At 45.7% G+C, this 19,390-nt stretch overlaps 1 protein-coding gene across 6 annotated transcripts in view; it reads right to left on the bottom strand.

Annotated features, from left to right (window-relative positions):
• Positions 1-16,094: 16,094 nt before the first annotated feature.
• The window catches only part of KIAA1755 (KIAA1755 ortholog), a 157,180-nt gene continuing 153,884 nt past the window's right edge, over positions 16,095-19,390 (bottom strand). For all 6 annotated transcript variants that reach the window (XM_068263368.1, XM_068263365.1, XM_068263364.1 and 3 more), the window contains 2 exons: positions 18,599-18,841; positions 16,095-16,400 (listed from right to left, as the gene is read on the bottom strand). In XM_068263368.1, coding sequence (XP_068119469.1) covers positions 16,246-16,400; positions 18,599-18,841 — 398 coding nt within the window. In that variant the 3' untranslated portion in view covers positions 16,095-16,245. The remainder of the gene's footprint in view (positions 16,401-18,598; positions 18,842-19,390) is intronic.

Below are 19,390 nucleotides of genomic sequence, written 5' to 3'. Positions count from 1 at the left end.
TAGTATAGAGCCCAGGGATTCTGTGGCAGGAGGATAATGGAGGAGATTTCAAGCAATAGCATTTTACCTGATCTCTGGGCATATGTGATGTATGCCAGACCTTCCAGGAAGCATCACACTGGGAAGGAGTAGAGGCTGGGCACTGATGCGAGGAGAGGACTTGGAAATAGTCACAAAGCAGTGTCTGCAAGATAGACAAGTAAATGCCAATCTAGGTAGGGATGATGAGGAACCAAGGAGAGGAGAGGCGTACGTTAAAAAGGGGCGCTGGGAAAAAAGGGCGCCGGGTTTTTAACGATAAGCATGGATAACGTTTAAAAATGTATTGTACGGGATTTCGTTTAAAAATAATGTTTTTTAAAGTTATAAATCATTAAATAATGTGCATTAAATCGGCAAATGTAAAAACGTTAATCTTTCGTTAAAATACTGAAACGTATAATAACGTTAAAAAAAAAAAATTACTAAGTAACCCTCCCTGTACCTACCCCTAACCCCTAGACCCCCCTGTTGATGCCTAAACCTAAGACCCCCCCTGTTGGTGCCTAAGTAACCCTCCCTGTACCTACCCCTAACCCCTAGACCCCCCTGTTAGTGCCTAAACCTAAGACCCCCCTGTTGGTGCCTAAACCTAAGACCCCCCTGTTGGTGCCTAAACCTAAGACCCCCCTGTTGGTGCCTAAACCTAAGACCCCCCTGTTGGTGCCTAAACCTAAGACCCCCCTGTTGGTGCCTAAACCTAAGACCCCCCTGTTGGTGCCTAAACCTAAGACCCCCCTTTTGGTGCCTAAACCTAAGACCCCCTGTTGGTGCCTAAACCTAAGACCCCCCCTGTTGGTGCCTAAACCTAAGACCCCCCTGTTGGTGCCTAAACCTAAGACCCCCCTGTTGTTTTTTTCGTTTAAAAATAATGTAAAAAAAAAAAAAAAAAGTACTGTTTTTCCTTTAAAAATAATGTTTGAAAAAAATATTGTACTGTTTTTCGTTTAAAAATAATATTTAAAAATGTATAAATAATTAAATAATGTGTAATCATGAGAAGCAGTAATAAAACATTAAGTCTCCGGGCGCCGCTTTTAAAACGTTATTTTTCACCGGCGCCCTTTTTTCCTATCGGGCGCCCATTAAACGATATTTATTATAGGAGTGAATGGCGGCGCCCGATTTGTCCACTAGCCTCAGGCGCCCGAATTTACTGTTTCCAGAGGGGAGACCCTTTCAGACAGGGAGAGACAGTTCTCCCTGCTAGCAGCACTTGGTGGTCACTCAGAGATTCCAGGAGGGGCTGGGGAAGGTGCATATAACAAACACAAAAACAAAGCAGCTACTACAGATAAGAGGGGAGAGGAGTCCTCTCCCGTTACTGAGGAGATTAATCAGCACAAACCTCTGTGCTGGGGTGTATTGCTTATTTATCTCTCTTGCTGTGGCACTGTTTCCTCTTCAATAGATTGCTGTCTAACTCCGAACGAAGTCCATTTGATACTGGGGGTGGAGCCCAGCCGACGGAAGAAAGGAGAGGCTGGGAGGGACAAAAGCTGGGCTGCTGTTGGATGGCTGAGCAGAGCTGAGGGGCGGGACTGGAGTCTCTCTACCTCTCGGCCAGCTCTGTATCTCTCGTTAGCTGTGCGGCTGGCGGCCCCGCCCCCTTCTCTCGCCGGGATGTATTTTTACGGATGCCGCCCTGACCCTTACGGACTTTACGGGCAGGCAAAATTACCTTTATATTTACGGGCAGCCCGTAAATTAACGGACGGTTGGCAACACTGATCCCATTGCCTAGATGAGAACACATTTTGCAGACCATAAGACAGGGGCGTCGGCGTCGCTAGCCCTGTTTTAGGGGGGCACGTGCCCCCAATCTTTCCTGGGGTGCCACGGATCTCCGCCCGGCCGCCCCCTCTGTCAGACTCAGCGGCTCCCTCCAGCCGCCGCGTCACTGACAGTCTCAGACCTCAGGATCAGGCGGAGAGCCGGCGACCAATCGTGCGGGCGCTAGGACCCAGCGCCCGCACTGATATGCGGAAGTGACATCACTTCCGCATATCGAGCGGGTGCGTCCAGTAGAGATGGGAAGTTCGGATCTTTTCAATGATCCGGATGATTCGAATCGGATCATTGAAGAGATCCGGATCTTTGATCCGAATCTCGGATCATTTTACTACCGGAAGCATTCGGGGGTGAAATGAACAGCAGGACAGGTCTGTGGACAGGAGAAGGGGAGGGGGGTGGACACACAGAGAAGGGGAGAAGATGGACAGAGGGCAGGGAGTGGACAGAGAAGGGAGGAGGGACGAGCAGAGAGCAGAAATGTTTGCACGTAATAACCACATGCTGAAGTCATATGCTTTACATATATTTCACCTATATGCTCATCTGTGTACTTTGAAAGAAAAGGTCGCACAGTGAAAGAAAGCATTCCCAGAAGATAAGTGCAGCTGTTTAGTGCCGAGTGCAGGAGGATCATATTGCCTTTCAATCACACTGTCTGCAAAGTTACTGAGCTGTGCTGAGCCAAAAGCTTCCCATGCAATCACTGTGCAGCACTACGGAACAGCCAGCCTATAATGGGCAGCACATTGCAGCCAGTATGTGTGCTCTACACATATCTGGCAGTGGCTCCCATGTCCCCTCTCTCTCATCTACCTGTCTCCCTGCAAGGCTGGCTCCCATCCAACAGAGCGATCCCTGCTTCCAGGACCCCGCTGCCCGCTGAGAGGGGGCGTGTCGCTCCTGGCCCCGCCCCTTTTGCGATCCGAATCGTTCATTTTGATGATTCGGATGATCGACTCATAAAATAGATTCGGATCAAAGATCCGAATCGTTCATGATCCGGACAACCCGCTCGTACATCTGGTCGGGTCGCCGCTGATCCTGAGGTCTGCTGAGAGGTAGGGGGGGGGAGCGGCGGCGGCTAGAGAGGGGGCCTCCCTGTCACTCACTCACTCACTCACTCACTCACTCCCTAAAGGGGCTCCCTGTCACTCACTCACTCCCTAAAGGGGCTCCCTGGCACTCACTCACTCCCTAAAGGGGCTCCCTGTCACTCACTCACTCCCTAAAGGGGCTCCCTGGCACTCACTCACTCCCTAAAGGGGCTCCCTGGCACTCACTCACTCCCTAAAGGGGCTCCCTGTCACTCACTCACTCCCTAAAGGGGCTACCTGTCACTCACTCACTCCCTAAAGGGGCTCCCTGTCACTCACTCACTCCCTAAAGGGGCTCCCTGGCACTCACTCACTCCCTAAAGGGGCTCCCTGGCACTCACTCACTCCCTAAAGGGGCTCCCTGGCACTCACTCACTCCCTAAAGGGGCTCCCTGGCACTCACTCCCTAAAGGGGCTCCCTGTCACTCACTCACTCCCTAAAGGGGCTACCTGTCACTCACTCCCTAAAGGGGCTCCCTGGCACTCACTCACTCCCTAAAGGGGCTCCCTGGCACTCACTCACTCCCTAAAGGGGCTCCCTGGCACTCACTCACTCCCTAAAGGGGCTCCCTGTCACTCACTCACTCCCTAAAGGGGCTCCCTGGCACTCACTCACTCCCTAAAGGGGCTCCCTGGCACTCACTCACTCCCTAAAGGGGCTCCCTGGCACGCACTCACTCCCTAAAGGGGCTCCCTGGCACTCACTCACTCCCTAAAGGGGCTCCCTGGCACTCACTCACTCCCTAAAGGGGCTCCCTGTCACTCACTCACTCCCTAAAGGGGCTCCCTGGCACTCACTCACTCCCTAAAGGGGCTCCCCTGGCACTCACTCACTCCCTAAAGGGGCTCCCCTGGCACTCACTCACTCCCTAAAGGGGCCCCCCTGGCACTCACTCACTCCCTAAAGGGGCTCCCCTGGCACTCACTCACTCCCTAAAGGGGCTCCCTGGCACGCACCCACTCCCTAAAGGGGCTCCCTGGCACGCACCCACTCCCTAAAGGGGCTCCCTGGCACGCACCCACTCCCTAAAGGGGCTCCCTGGCACGCACCCACTCCCTAAAGGGGCTCCCTGGCACGCACCCACTCCCTAAAGGGGCTCCCTGGCACGCACCCACTCCCTAAAGGGGCTCCCTGGCACGCACCCACTTCCTAAAGGGGCTCCCTGTCACGCACCCACTCCCTAAAGGGGCTCCCTGTCACTCACTCACTCCCTAAAGGGGCTCCCTGTCACTCACTCACTCCCTAAAGGGGCTCCCTGTCACTCACTCACTCCCTAAAGGGGCTCCCTGTCACTCACTCCCTAAAGGGGCTCCCTGTCACTCACTCACTCCCTAAATGGGCTCCCTGTCACTCACTCCCTAAAGGGGCTCCCTGGCACGCACTCACTCACTAAAGGGGCTCCCTGGCACGCACTCACTCACTAAAGGGGCTCCCTGGCACGCACTCACTCACTAAAGGGGCTCCCTGGCACGCACTCACTCCCTAAAGGGCCTCCCTGTCACTCACTCACTCCCTAAAGGGCCTCCCTGTCACTCACTCACTCCCTAAAGGGGCTCCCTGTCACTCACTCACTCCCTAAAGGGGCTCCCTGTCACTCACTCACTCCCTGCCTAAAGGGGCTCCCTGTCACTCACTCACTGCCTAAAGGGGCTCCCTGGCACTCACTCACTGCCTAAAGGGGCTCCCTGGCACTCACTCACTACCTAAAGGTGCTCCCTGTCACTGACTATCGGGGTCCCTGTCACTCACTACCTAACTGGAGGCGCCTGTCACTCACTAGCTAACCTGGGGGTCCCTGTCACTCACTACCTAACTTGGGGGGGCTACCATATTAAGGGGGCATTCTGCCTATTTATGTGAAATGCTGTCTATTTATGTGCCTCATGACTGAATGTGTCTTGTTGGGAGCCTTATGATTTGTTGGGGGCCTCATGATTGCTGAATTTGTCTTGTTGGGGGCCTCATGATTTGTTGGGGGCCTCATGATTGCTGAATTTGTCTTGTTGGGGGCCTCATGATTGCTGAATTTGTCTTGTTGGGGGCCTCATGATTTGTTGGAGGCCTCATGATTGCTGAATTTGTCTTGTTGGGGGCCTCCTGATTTGTTGGGGGCCTCATGATTGCTGAATATGTCTTGTTGGGGGTCACATGATTGCTAACTGCGAGACTATGGGAAAAGCTGAATCCTTATCATATGAGACAATAGCATTAAACCTACTTTTTTAGCGTTTTAAAACAGAAAATAAAACTGGGAGGTTCTAAAAAATTGAATACATTTTTCAGGAGTAGGATGGATGAAATTGTTTATCTTCACAGTTTATTTTCAACTTGGATTTTCCATAATGTTCATGTATGAGTTAAAACGTTTGTACAGTATTTAGTTTAAATTGCTGTTGCCACTTTGCGATAGATACTGGTAAGTGACTTTTGGGTTGCAGTTTGGGCACTCGGCCTCCAAAAGGTTCGCCACCACTGTCCTAATCTGATGTCCCACCATTGCTAGGTTCATGTAAATTTGTCTCCACCCGTTACCACACCTATATTCTGGTCCATGGCCCACCCATTTTTTGGTGCGGCGCGATAAGCACGCCACACAACGTGATCGTCATATTTTTGGCACGCTAGCTGCAGTGTGCTGAATTCTGCTGCCTACAGTATGTACAGTATACGCTGTTCTCTAGTGCTTGCACTGTGTGCTGATTTACCTCCAGTGTGTACAGTGTAAGGTGTTACTCTGTGCCTTTATTGATTGTAAACCAGCCGTATTGTATGCTGATCCCTGCTACTTTCAGTATGTACAGTATTAGCTGTAAAGCCTGGTACACACATACAATTTTGATTAGCCAATTTTAGCTCTGTTCATAAAATTCATTGTCTGTTGGCCCACTTACTGCACGGGGGTGGGAAATTGGGGGTCAGTGATTGACCAATCAAAATTGTATGTGCGTATACATCTTTGATCTATGCCTATACTGATTGTAAATGATCGAAATAAAGGACAGGGGGCTCCGTCCAATATTTCGATGGGCAGGCCCGTTATCCGTAGCTTACACCGCTGCTAAGTTCATGTACATTTGGCCCCACCCATGGCCACGCCCACTCACCGCATGGCCACGCCCATCTTTTGCCATGTACCTCCCCTCCTGGTGCCCACAGGTGCCACTGATCTCCAGGGACCCTAGAAACGCCCCTGCCATAAGATGCACTTTTTCTCCCCAAAAATGTTTGGGGAAAAGTGCGTGCGTCTTATGGTCCGAATAGTACATTTTTGACTGCGCCAGGTGTCCCCTCCCAACCCACACACACAGCATGATGATCACGACAGCCTCCGCCAATCCTCCTGTCAGGACCGGGCCGAGGCATAGGCTGGAGAGGCTCCAGCCTCAGGGCGCAGTGTAGGAGGGGGCGCACAATTCATTCAGCTGTCATTCCTAATTTGCGTTTGAAGCAGAAAGAAATAAGAAAAGGAGATACATGGAAGTGACTACAAGCCAGATAGCTAGAGATTAAGGTGTTGGGGGCCCTGGGGTGCCTCTTAGTCTAATAGTAATCAGTGTGTGACGGCTGGGGAGGGAGGGATGGAAGGGCGCACTTTGGAGTCTCAGCCTTGGGTGCTGGAGGACCTTGTCCCGGCTCTGCCTCCTGTCACTCTGGCAACTGCAGAATAACAAAAAAAATTACTTGTGGCCACTCTCCTGTTAAGCCGTCAGGTGAGAGGGTGCCAGCGAGGTTACAGGCATGAGAAGAAACAAGATGGAGGATAGCGCCGCAGGCATACAGAATGCTAGCGGAAAAGTGGGCACGAGGAAAAAGGGCCCATGAAACAGTTAACCTTCCCACCTCATGGGCAGGAAATAAGGGAAAATCTGTACAACAGCAAACAAATCAAGACAATCAGAGAAAATTTCTAACCCTTCCCAATTTAATCACAACTAAAGAAAAAGAAGCACAGGACTGAAGGAAAACATAGAGAAATGCACCCTGTATGTATTTAGAGAGTTTAGCCTGTCTAATTCCCCCTCATCTGTGACTAAGCACAAGTTGTTATTTGATCACTTAGCTGTGTCAGCTAACTGCCAGAGATCTCATTTGTAAACACAGGATATTAACAAAATGTGTGCTTCCATGAAAGCAGGAAGTAGACAAACTGCAGATTTGTATCAGCTGTAGCAAAGAAATGTTTCGCTGTAAAGCTGGTTTCATCCTGCATACTGGTGTTAGTGTTGTGGTACACGCCTGCCGCACCGCTACATCAAAAACAGGCCTTCAGGGAATACCACGTTAGTACACTGTGTGGCATTCAGCCAAGAAGGAAGTGATGCGCGCTTGCGGTCACTTCCTGCTTTGGATATGCGGAAGTGCACGGAAGCGTATTGTAAAAATGCGCATCGTAATGTCACCGCCGCCGCCGCCAAGATTTTTAAAATCCCTGCGTCACCATAGACTAACATGACTTCCAGTCCGACGCAGAAATGCGTGATAATGTAGTTATGGACCTGCGTCAGATTGTACACTTTCGGCGCACCACAAACTTCCCCATAGACTTTCATTACCCGGCATTAGCAGTGCGGTAAATCACCGCAAAACAACATCCCAGTGTGAAAGGCCCCTGAAGGTTATTATGCAGTTGTGTATCTTTTACAGCAGAGAGGAAGTTCTGAGTTCAGGTCCGCTTTAAATGTAGGAACATCTGTGCTGTTTAGAAACATATTTGACCTCCATGCTCCTGATTCACCCAGTATGATAAATGTTGCTTATTGCTTTGGTGTGTTTATTGTACAGTTTCACAACAGCGGCAAATATTTTCCTGGTTTGCTAAATTTAGATGAGGAACATTTGGTCAAGTGGAAAGTTCCTTTATAGATGTGTAAATCGCTGGAGTAATAGAGGAGAGGGAGCCACTGTGAACCGTTATACATGCTCTAAAGGATTTAACGTTCCAGTGAGGGACAAGGAACATTCCTTTAACCTTTTGGGGACCGGCAGCCTAACCCCCCTTAAAGTGGACCCAAATTAAAAATACAAGATTTCAGAAATAAAATCTATTTTCTAAATTATAATAATAAATAGCAGCCTTTTTCAGCTGCATGATGACAAATATAAAATATTTTACATTTATTGCAGGAACCCCTCCCTTCCTTTCAAATTGCCGGAGTAGATGTTGTCCGGCAATGGAGAAATTGCTAATGGCTGCCTCCAGTATAACCATAGTTATGAAAAGAGAAGGGTGAAAAGCATGCACTGAAATGCTCATAGGCTTAAAGGAGTGTTTATTTATCTTTGTATGTGTCAGAGTGGTGCAACTAAATATTTTTAATTTAAAAAAATGTTTGGTTTAGGTCCGCTTTAAGGACCAGGGCATTATACCTTTGGGGGGGGGGGGGCATTTGGGGGGTCAGGCAGTCGGATCCCTAGTATAGTTAGTCAAGCATTTGTGTCCCCAGTATAGCCAGGTGTCCCCAGTACAGCCAGCAGCCTTTACTTATCTCCCTGGGTCCTGCGGTGAGCAGCTCTAGCCACATCCGCTCTAGCCGGCATCCCTGCTCGCACTGACTCTAAGTTCCGGGTCGCTGCTTGATGATGTCATCAAGCCGGGACCCGACATTAGAGTTAGAGCGAGCGGAGGGGAGCGACGATCGTTGGGGGAACGTCAGGAAGGTGAGTGGATCATCTTCTTCCCCTCCCACCACTACTGCTCTAATAGTTATCACTACGATCTGCCGGCGATCTTAGTGATCACGTGATCAGGAGCCAATCGCAATGGCACCTGATCACTGAGGGGAGATGTCAGCTGTCATGAGACAGCTTAATCTCACCTCATGGGTGCGCACGACCGTGGCGGGACGCTTCGTTTACGAGGATGTTGAATCTACGTCCAGGCAGAGCGGCAGCACAACCTGCAGGATGTAGACTTGTACTGCGTCGGCCTGCATTTGGTTAAATTGGATGACCATGCACACTTTGTTTTGTTTTAGTACTGGTAGGACATGATATTAAATATGCATAAATAGATTTGCAAGAAAAAAATTAATGTTTTGCAAAATAAAATGCTGTAGACATTCATCTTCTCCTCAACAACCTACAGCTGCCTGACAGTCATTCTAGTACACTCCCCTTCTAGTCACATGGGCATGCAGGAAAGAGATTGCTCTGTCAGCTGTCATGCCTTCCTGCTTACTTCCTATGGTGACTGAGCCTCTAGTACTAGGGAGGCGTGGCCTCAGACTCACTGTGAGGGAAGAGGGAGAGAAGAGGCAGAAGGAGGTTGCTGAGAAGGAAATGACAACCATGGATTGGTGCAGCAGGTATTTCCCTTTCCTATTTTGCAAACATTGCTTTTTTCCAAACCTTTACAGTGGTAATACATTTAAAGAGGAACTGTAGTGAAAATAATACAATGAATAAAATTGCTTATTGTTTACAATGTTAATTTACATATTATTTAGTCAGTGTTTGCCCATTGTAAAATCTTTCCTCTCCCTGATTTACATTCTGAAATGTATCAGGCCAGAAACCCACTAGGAGCAATTTTCTGAGCACTTTGTGATGTGAAAAGCTTTTGCTAATGTAATGCTATGGGTGTGATCCCACTTGAGCGATGTGATTTTATAAAAATCCCCCCTAAGGCCTGGAACCCACTGAAATCAGCAAACGCAAAACGCAACCGCTTGTCTGAGCGGTTTGCAAGCGGATTCATGCGCGTTTTTGGTTGTGTTTTGCAACATTGTATTTTTTTGCCCAGCGGGTGCGTAGCGTTTTGCGTTTTTATCCTGATTGGTCCTGTGAATTATTTTTCATTTTGTTACAGTGTACTGAACCGCAAAACGCTAGCAAAACCGCTCAGTTTAGGTTTTGCTGAGCGTTTCTGCTAGCGTTTCAATACTTTACATTGAAGCGCTAACGCTCCCAAAATGCTGCAGGTCCTGCGTTTGCGTTTCTGGGAAACGCAAACGCTCCTGTGGAAGTTGCCCCATCCATTAACATCAGCTGAGCGTTTTGGCAAAACGCTAGCGTATCGCAGCGCTGCCAAAATGCTCAAAAAACCGCTCTTGTGGGTTCCAGCCCTAACATTGCATTAGCAAGAGCTTTTTCAAATCACTAGAGACTAGAAATCGCTCCTAGTGGGTTTCACAGAGGGAGATACTGGTTGCTTGACAGTTGGAAACAGCTGTTATTTCCCACAATGCAACGAGGTTCACAGATAGTAAACTGTCAGGACCATGGTCATGACATCACACTGTGGGAGGGGTTTTGCCACAATATCAGCCACACAGACCCCCCTGGTGATCTATAAAAGGTAAAGATTTCTTTTGGGAAAGGGGTTTTTGGCTACTTATGGGATGAATTTCAATCCTCGGTTAAAGTTCCACTTTAAAAAAATGCTCCATAAAACTGTGCCTGAACTGGGGCTTCAAAAATCCCTATGCCAATTCAGTCATCCCATTTCTCTATCTATCATTAAAAAGTGACATAAACATAACATATTGTTATTATTGTGCAGTTTTTCCTCTGTTCACAGAATTTTACAAGATAAAACCAAAATACATAATTATACCAGTTATAATTATACCAGTTGTCCCAGCTCTTAAAGCGGACCTGAACTCAGAACTTCTTCTCTGCTCTAAAATATAAGCAACATAATAATAATCTTTAAAGAAAAACATTTCTGTTACAGCTAATAGAACTCCTGCAATAAATCTGCAGTATGTCTACTTCCTGCTATCATATTAGTTGTATCTGCCGAGTCTGCTGAATTTCTGAGCTGACACAGCTGAGAGCTCAAATTACACTTGTGATGACACTACTTGCACATAAGGGGAAATTAGACAGGCTTTTCTCTCCAAATACAAACAGGGTGGATTTCTCTGTGTTTTCCTTATGTCCTTTGCAAGCGTGCAGGTCCACTTTAAGGCAAATCTGAACCAAAAATAAATGTATGAGATCATTAATTGTATGTGTATTAATAATGATTAATAGACCTTTCCTGGAGTCTCTTTATGCTATTTTCAGTTTAAGGACTGAATTTCTAACACTGAATTCTAAACAGCAGTCATGACAGTGTGATTTAAAATCTGCTTCATTGGGCAGCAAAACATAATAAATATGGTAATAGCCATTAAAAAATTACAGTTCTAGTGCCCGATTCAATTCACTTTCTGCCCAAAGTTTTCTCCTAAGAGACAATTTTTTATCTTCTTTTTAAAATTACTTTCGCACTATGAAATTTAAAAAGTAACAAAGTACAGTCAAAATCTCTTGCTTGCTGGTGACATTTTATGTATAATGTAAATATATCACCTTTTAGAAAACTTAGGAGGAAAATTGAATTGGATCGAGCCCCAATGTTGTGTAATTGGCAGTGTTTTCTTCAGCATTTTTTCTTTTGTTTACTCTTCAGGAAAACTCAAGCTGCATTCAACTGCTGTTTGACTGCGTTGGTTTCATAAAAGCACTGCTTTATTAAACCTTGCAATAAAATAAATAAATAAATATGGAACCTCAGACTAGGTATTAACCGGTTAAGGACAACACTAGTTGAAATCTGTGCCGTTTTGCCGATGCCGATATGGATGCCAGGGCAGAAATTTCAGCTCATTGACGCAGAGCGTTCTCGTCGCTCTCTAAACACTGCAGCTCACTCGCTCTGCCGTTTCTATAATGGCAGAGCCCTGTGAGCCAGTCATGAACTGATTTCATTGGCTCCTGACCCTGTCTATCAAAGTAAGCAACTCCCATTGGCTTACATTGAAAGATATTGTCAGGAGCCAATGAAAGCGGTTCATGACCGGTTCAAAGAGCTTTGCAGTCATAGAGACGGCAGAGTGGGTGGCCTAAGGCCCACGGCGTGCAGTGTGAATGATGGTTGCGGCGGGTACATGCAATCACATCCACATTGTCTAGACTGTACTGCGCAAGCACAGTAGTTCTGTGCCTGTGCAGTACAGTCTGAACAAAGTGAACTTGATTGACAGCGGCACTCGCACAGGCACAGTAGAGGACGGCCTGACGAGATACCGTCGGGGACCCCATGCCGGCTGCTGAGAGCAGAGCTGTGGCATGGGACATGTTGGCTGCAAGGGGCTGGAAGAGGCCCCAGGTAAGTAGATCGGGCTGTATCAGAGATTGCTTGATGATTCCTTTAAGGGGGCAGAGACCGCTGGTAGTTAAGTGGTTAATAGGATTGGTACTATATATACCCATGTTTATCTCATCATGTCACATGTCAGTTCAGATACACAGTTAAAGTGAACCTCCGGAGTAAAAATCTACTCAGCAGAACAGAAAAGGCTTGGTGTTTCTTTAACAGTTTCACAGCATCAGAACTTTGTTTTTCTTTTTTTTCCCGATGCTGTGCAGAACATGATGGGATTTCCCATGTTGTTATTCATGTTGCCTAGCAACTGGGAGAGGTGCTCAGGACACAGGACAGTTGGAACTGTGTCTCATGCTCCCTGTCACCTCCTTTCAACCAAAAATATGGCTGCCATCATGAAATCAAACATTTGCCTGTTATTTTAAAACAGGGTGGGTAAGAGATTAGATTACCTATCTATTTTAATTAACATAACTAATGTAACTTAATGACAGTATGTTTGTTTAGGCTGGAGTTTCTCTCTTAAGTACTTGCACTGTACACTTTATTAATTACTGTGAATGTAACTTCATTATTAGAATTCCTTATTTTTTTACTATATTCATTTATAGATTATTTAGTCAGTGTTTGACCATTGTAAAATATTTCTTCACCCTGATTTAGGGCTCGTTTCCACTAGTGCGAATCCGCATGCGGGCACTGCACGCGGATTCGCATAGGCAATGTCAGTGGATGGGGCTGTTTCCACTTCTGCGGGTGCGGCAGCGTTTTTTGAAGAGGCAGAAATCTGCACGGCAGAGCCGTCAGATTTCGCGTGCAGAAGGAATGTGCACGAATCGCCGCTAATGTATCTTAATAGGGAAATCGCATGTGGGGTGACCATGCGTTTTTTGACGCGAAATCGCATGCGATTTCGCATAGGTAATAATGTTAATTTACACCAGCAGTGACATGGTTAAATTCACATATACCTTACCTATGCGGAATCGCATGCGAAATCGCGGCAAAAACGCATGCGGAATCGCACCCGCATGCGATTTCGTCCGCGGTGGAATGCAGGCGATTCCGCACCGCACTAGTGGAAACGAGCCCTTAGAGGGCAACAGCTTTACTGCTGAAAATTACATCACTGCAGAATGTTTGTTTGTTGTGTGTTCCCAAGTGAGCAGAAACAAAACCCTGATCTCTCATGGCCCATACTCACGGGCTACATAAGTGGCCTGTCGCCAGCACACGTGAGCGTGTGTGCGACAGGCCGGCGACAGCTCGTCGCCAGGTCCCTCCGCGTACATACGCGGAAAAGGGATCAGCTGTGCGACGGAAGCTGTCGCCGACGTTCCTCCTCCTCGCCGGAAGCGTCGTCTATTTTCAATTATGTTGCTGTCGCTAGTCCGCATACTCACGCGGACTAGCAACAGTTGCGGCGGAGCTGCGGCGGCACTGTCGCCAGGCGATTGACTGCGCCAATCGCATGGCGACATCAGCGACAAGCGACGGTTCGGCGTGCGCGCCCGTGCAACACCTCATACTCACGGGCGACAATTGTAGCCCGTGAGTATGGGCCATTAGAGTGCTCTGGGGCAGAAGGCTGCATAACTAAGTAGCTTAGGGTAAACATCACTGGACAGGTGGGAGTTACATATGAATATACTGAAGTGTTTCTGATGCTAACACCAGGATAATTAACATAAAATTAAGTATCCTGAATAATCTATTGAATTCTAATATACAGTATGTCATTGCAGTGCCTATTTAAAGAAGAGGAGCTTGCAGTTCAAAGGAAGACTTCCTCAGGATTGCTTTGAAAACCTACTAAGAGCTGTGACTTTAAATGGACGGTCCCATGTTCTGCTGGCAAGGAGCCTCTTGTAGTTCACAGTCATGCTTCAGTCACTGGATGAGCACGGTTGCACTGCGCAGTGGCAGGTATGGATTACGTCTGTACAGAAACACAGAGCTCCGTGCTGCTGCCAGAACCTATTGGACTAGCTTGTGTGGAATACGTTCAGGGTCACAGCGCTGGATCAGAGGGGTCATGAAAGATAGGGGGAAGTCTCTGGACCATCCAGATGCTTCCTACCACTGAGGTAAGTATTCAGTTTTACAAGTTTTTTGCCTTCAGGTACACTATAAATTGTTGGCATAAGTGCCAATGAATAGACTGCTGGCAGATCTGATGGAAATGGTTGAATCTGTTGGAAGAATGTTCGGTGTGTGGCTGCCTCCTATTCATTCAGCTATATCCCATCTATGCTTCTTTTTTTATCTAATATCTGAAAACCAATAGCAGGGTTTAGTGACTGTAAAGAGCCTGTACAATGCAGGGTACTTGTAGCATCATTAAACTTTAATTATGCAAATTAAACACACTCATAGCCTCTTCTATAGCCTCATCATTTCAGTAAAACCTTCCCCTGAATCCAAATTAGCTCTGGCTAGATCATCTGCTATTAGCAGCGCTGGACTTAACGTTAAGCCCATGAACCAACTGAAAGAGGAATTAATTAATATCTCTGCCGAGAAGACGAGTTTCCTGTATGTGCAGAGAACAGCGTAGAACATTTTCCTGGCTTTTCCTAACCTCTATTAAGTCACAGTAAATATGTCACTTGCTACAGACATATTTAATTACACGCTATCAGTAGTAGTAACTGAAGACTTTAATGTTCAATGTGTCCAATAAATGTTGCTGTCCATTTAGTCACTATTATCATGGAACAGACATAGTGGAATTGGCTCTGCCAGGTAGATACTGTATTTAGCAATCTGCTTAGGCTTGCAATTACCACTGGAGCCAGTTCTGTGCTTTGCTTTCAGTTTGTTGAGGGTATTCGATTTCGCATGGAATCAATGAAAAAGCACACAGGCACTGCCATGGTTAAATTTGCATACATCGTCATCCATGCGAAATCGTATGCAAATTCACATAAAAATTTGCATACAACCGCATGCGAAATTCGCATCCGCATGCAAATTTTTACTGCGGCGATTCCCACCGCACAAGTGGAAACGGGCCCTTATACTTAATAGTTCTGTGTACTGTTAACAGTACTCAGCAATTAAGTGTAGCACCATCTTATGGCCAGAAAGAAAAAATGCCCCCTCATATATCCATATACATATATTTTCACTACATTTTAACCCCTTACACTATAGTTACCAAAATAAAACAATTGTAAAAAAATATATATATATATATGATACCGTTTAAAAACAAAACAAAAATACGGTAGTTACCTTATGGACTTTTTAATGTGCATGTTATGAGGGTATATTACTGTTAATTTTGTAAATAATGTCGCTGTAAAGTTGTGCAAGTTTCTTCAGGTCTTTCTTTAGTTCCAGGACAGTTTCCTGGAACTTTTGTAAATAAAGGCTTGGAACTGGTGATATAGTATTAAAAATCCCCAAACAGAAAAAAATACACCTTTATTTCCAGATAAAATATTATCTTCATACTTTGTACTAGGGACACACAATTTAAACGGTGTAATAAAACGTGTGGGTTTTATCCAAAGCAGCACGTTTTATTTTAAAACTATAATGTTTGAAATCTGAGAAATAATGAATTTTTCATTTTTTCTTATTATTGTCTTTAAAATGCATATAAAATAAAATAATTCTTAGCAGAAAGTACCACCCAAAGAAAGCATCAATTGTGCCCCCCCCCCAAAAAAAATACATCATTTCGTTGGGATGAGTAACAATAAAGTTATTGTCAAAAGAATGGGAGGAGCGTGATGTGAAAATTCCTCTGGTTTTTAAGGGGATAAAACCTGTGGTTGGGAAATGGTTAAAGTACACTGAGGTGGGCGATAACGACAGGTACATTTCAAAGTTGTCTGAAGTGGTTTCCTACACAAAATTGCACGTAACTTACTTTTTTTTTTTTAATAACTTTTATTAATTCAATGGTTCCAACCTTTAATAAAAACAAATGATCATTCAGATTTGCAGCCCAGTGCAAATTATTTGTTACGATTTACCAGATATTTCAGACTCAGCCTGGATAAAATGTTCCACAATAAATACATGTAATCTGCTAAGGACACACAAAGTCACACATACAGGCTTTTAGGATCACAGCATCACAGGGCTTGAGTGTCCACTAGAATGTCACCTATTTATTTACATATCAAAAGGAAGGTTGCTTAAATAGTACTGATGACTGAAGTAGACATTTGGCTGATGGGGGGGAAGTTGTCAGTCCGTGTTCATTGCTCTCACGGGATGCTGTTTGCTGGAGGTTTGTCCATAACGTGATGGGTGCGCCAGCAGTCCAGGGGATAGCACATGTTATTCTGACCTAGTGGTGGGTGGCTGGAATCTGGGGAGCTGAACCCGCTCACACTCCCCTCTGAGGAACCGGAACTGGCCGCTGAAACACACAGCAAGGAGAGGGCTAGTTAAACAATCCTATGGAAATACAGTATACTGAACTTCATTTGTAATACTTGCTGGGACTGTGTCATTCACAGCAACTAAATCCCAGCTGTCACTGCATCTAGATCCCAAATATCACAACAACTTAGTAGATCCTAGATATCACAGAAACTAGTTGTCAAATATCACACAGCAACTAAATACTTCATATTTCCGCCACTAGATCCCAGATATCACAACAAGAGCTAAATCCCAGATTTCACAGCAACTAGATCCCAGCTGTCACTGCAACTAGATTCTAGATACCACTGCAACTACTTCCCAGCCATCAATGCAACAATATAATAAAAAGAGAGGTAATTGCTTACCTCTCCAGAAGCTATAGACACCAGTTCAACTGGAAAACAAGTTTTTATTCAAAAACGAGTTTAACACATCATGGCCCGCTTCCTCAGGTCAATACAAAGGGCTCGATTCACAATGCGGTGCTAACCCAGTTAGACACTTTAGGCATGATAACCATTGCACCACGCTGGTGAAAAGCCAGTTTAGGTGTGATAAGTTTAGGCGTGATAAGTTTAGATCACTTGCAAAGTCCCGCACGCAAAGCAGCGCCATTTAACTTTATACGAAGTGCACCAGACTTTGCTAGCGTAAAACCTTTGATCAACTGTGCACTGCAGTGCTAACCCAGTTGGCGCTTAAACTTATCATGCCTAAACTTATCACACCTAAACTTATCATGCCTAAACTTATCACACCTTAACTTATCACACCTAAACTTATCATGCCTAAACTGAGTTTAGACATGATAAAGGGCTTTTCACCAGCGTGCTAACTGTTAGCACCGCTTTGTGAATCAGGCCCAAAATGCCTTGATAGCATTTGGGATTGTAGGTGCCTCTAATCTTAGTTTAGAGGCACCTACACTCTAAACTGCCTCTAAACTAAGATTAGAGGCACCTACACTCTATCTCCTATGCTATCAAGGCATTTTGTATTGACCTGAGGAAGCGGAACATGACCCGTGAAACGTGTTGTCAGATTGCTTTTTAAATAAAAACTTTTTTTCAGTTGAACTGGTGTATATATCTTCTGGAGAGGTAAGCAATTACCTCTCTTTTTATTATATTTTTTCATTTATATTTTAGAATACTAAAATAGACACACATTGAGCGCCTCCATCCTGCCCATTACCAGTCAGACCTCCTTTGGAGGTAATAGCTTTGCAGTTTTTCTGGAAAGTCTATCGTACTACAGGAGAGCGACCATCCATTATCCAGCAGGAACTGGAGTACCAAGCAGGGATGGTTAATTACCTGCAAGCCTATACAGTGGTCGCAGGAACTGCAACACACCTTTGTGAGTATATATCTGTATCATTTTATCCTCGCTATACCTCACGATACTGCATCATTGGGCTCCCAGTCTCTCCCTACTTCTCAACTAGATATTATTGGCCCTTACAAGAATCACCAAAGAAAAAAACAAACAATAGATCAATGCAACAATATCCAAGCTGCCACTGACTCTAGATTCCAGCTGTCACTGCAACTATATTCCAGCTGCCACTGAAACTACATTTCAGCTGTCACTGTACCTAGAGTCTAGATACCACTGCAACTAGATCCCAGCCATCACTGCAACTAGATCCCAGCCATCACTGCAACTAGATACTAGATACCACTGCACATAGATCCCAGCCATCAATGCAACTAGATCCCAGCTGTAACAGCAATTAGATCCCAGCTGTCACAGCAAGAGGACAGCATAAGGACATATTATTACCCGATTTCATTGCAAATAGTTAGACTGGGTGGCAACCATCTAATGTCTGTACACAGACTTACACCGTGTCTATGAAAAGAAATAACCCATGTAGATAGCCATGCACAACAAATGATGAATAGTGAAAGAGCAAAATATTCTCCCAGCTGTGATTTGCAAATTAAAGCTTCTAGTAGATTTATTGACCAAGCAGCTGTGTTGATCATTCCTTAATTTGCTAGCCCAAACTTACGCCTCACAACATCCCTCTCCCAGGTGAAGCTATTTAACATGCTAAGACAATTTTTCACGAATCATTCATAACCTATGGTAGATGGTATAAATGTAGCGTACTCAAAACAGATGCATAAAATAATTCCAAAGTGACCAATCTATTTTAAAATCCCATGCCATCATTGTACTCACTTAGGAAGACACTGGCCTCCTTCTCAAGGACGGGCTCTGTCCTACAGCATCTCCAGGGCATGTCTGACACAGGGCATCCATGCTGAGGGCTGAGAGACCCACGGCCGGAGGAGGTGGACGAGCAGCCCCCGAGAGACACAGCACTGCTGGCGCTGCTGCGGGAGCCCACTGACATGGAGCGGAGAGGAGGTGGGGATGTGGGGAATGGCAGAGCAGTAGCCGAGGGCGAGCGGAGACCATCATCTGTAGAGTGCAGGACAACAAAGTCTCAATTATCATCAATTCATACAACTGTACAGACCTTTCACTGGTAAGGGTTTCCAAAATTGCATTTAACTTTATTCATGGTTCCCAGCCATGTGACGAGAATGAAGGGTGAATGGATTAGTAAATGTGCTAACGATAACTTATCTTAATAGTGTACTGTGGCAATAGAATTGGATGAGCAATGACCCCAAACTCCACCATAGAAGTCATGCTGCTCAACCCCTCCAAGATTTGTGGCAGTGTAGTATGAAGGTGGGTGCTGGAGGGAAACCAATCAATACAGCACAAACATTTCCACATTCCTCCAGATGATAAGATGCAAATGCAATATGTGATTTTACGGATATCCCAATAAAGTATTTGCATCTTATCACTTGGAGGATTGTGGATCTTTCATAGTGTCCCCAGACTCCACCAAACAATGAAAGTCACAGAGTCCACTGACATGGAGCGGTGTGGCGGTGATGTGGAGATTATATGAAGTTTGCAGCAATGATGGTAAATGTAACCCGTGTGCATCACTAG

The sequence above is a fragment of the Hyperolius riggenbachi genome, chromosome 12 (genome assembly GCF_040937935.1).
Source record: "Hyperolius riggenbachi isolate aHypRig1 chromosome 12, aHypRig1.pri, whole genome shotgun sequence".
NCBI classification, from domain to species: Eukaryota; Metazoa; Chordata; class Amphibia; order Anura; family Hyperoliidae; genus Hyperolius; species Hyperolius riggenbachi.
The sequence above is the reverse complement of the archived record's forward strand: the minus strand, read 5'-3'. Positions and strand labels throughout refer to the sequence as shown.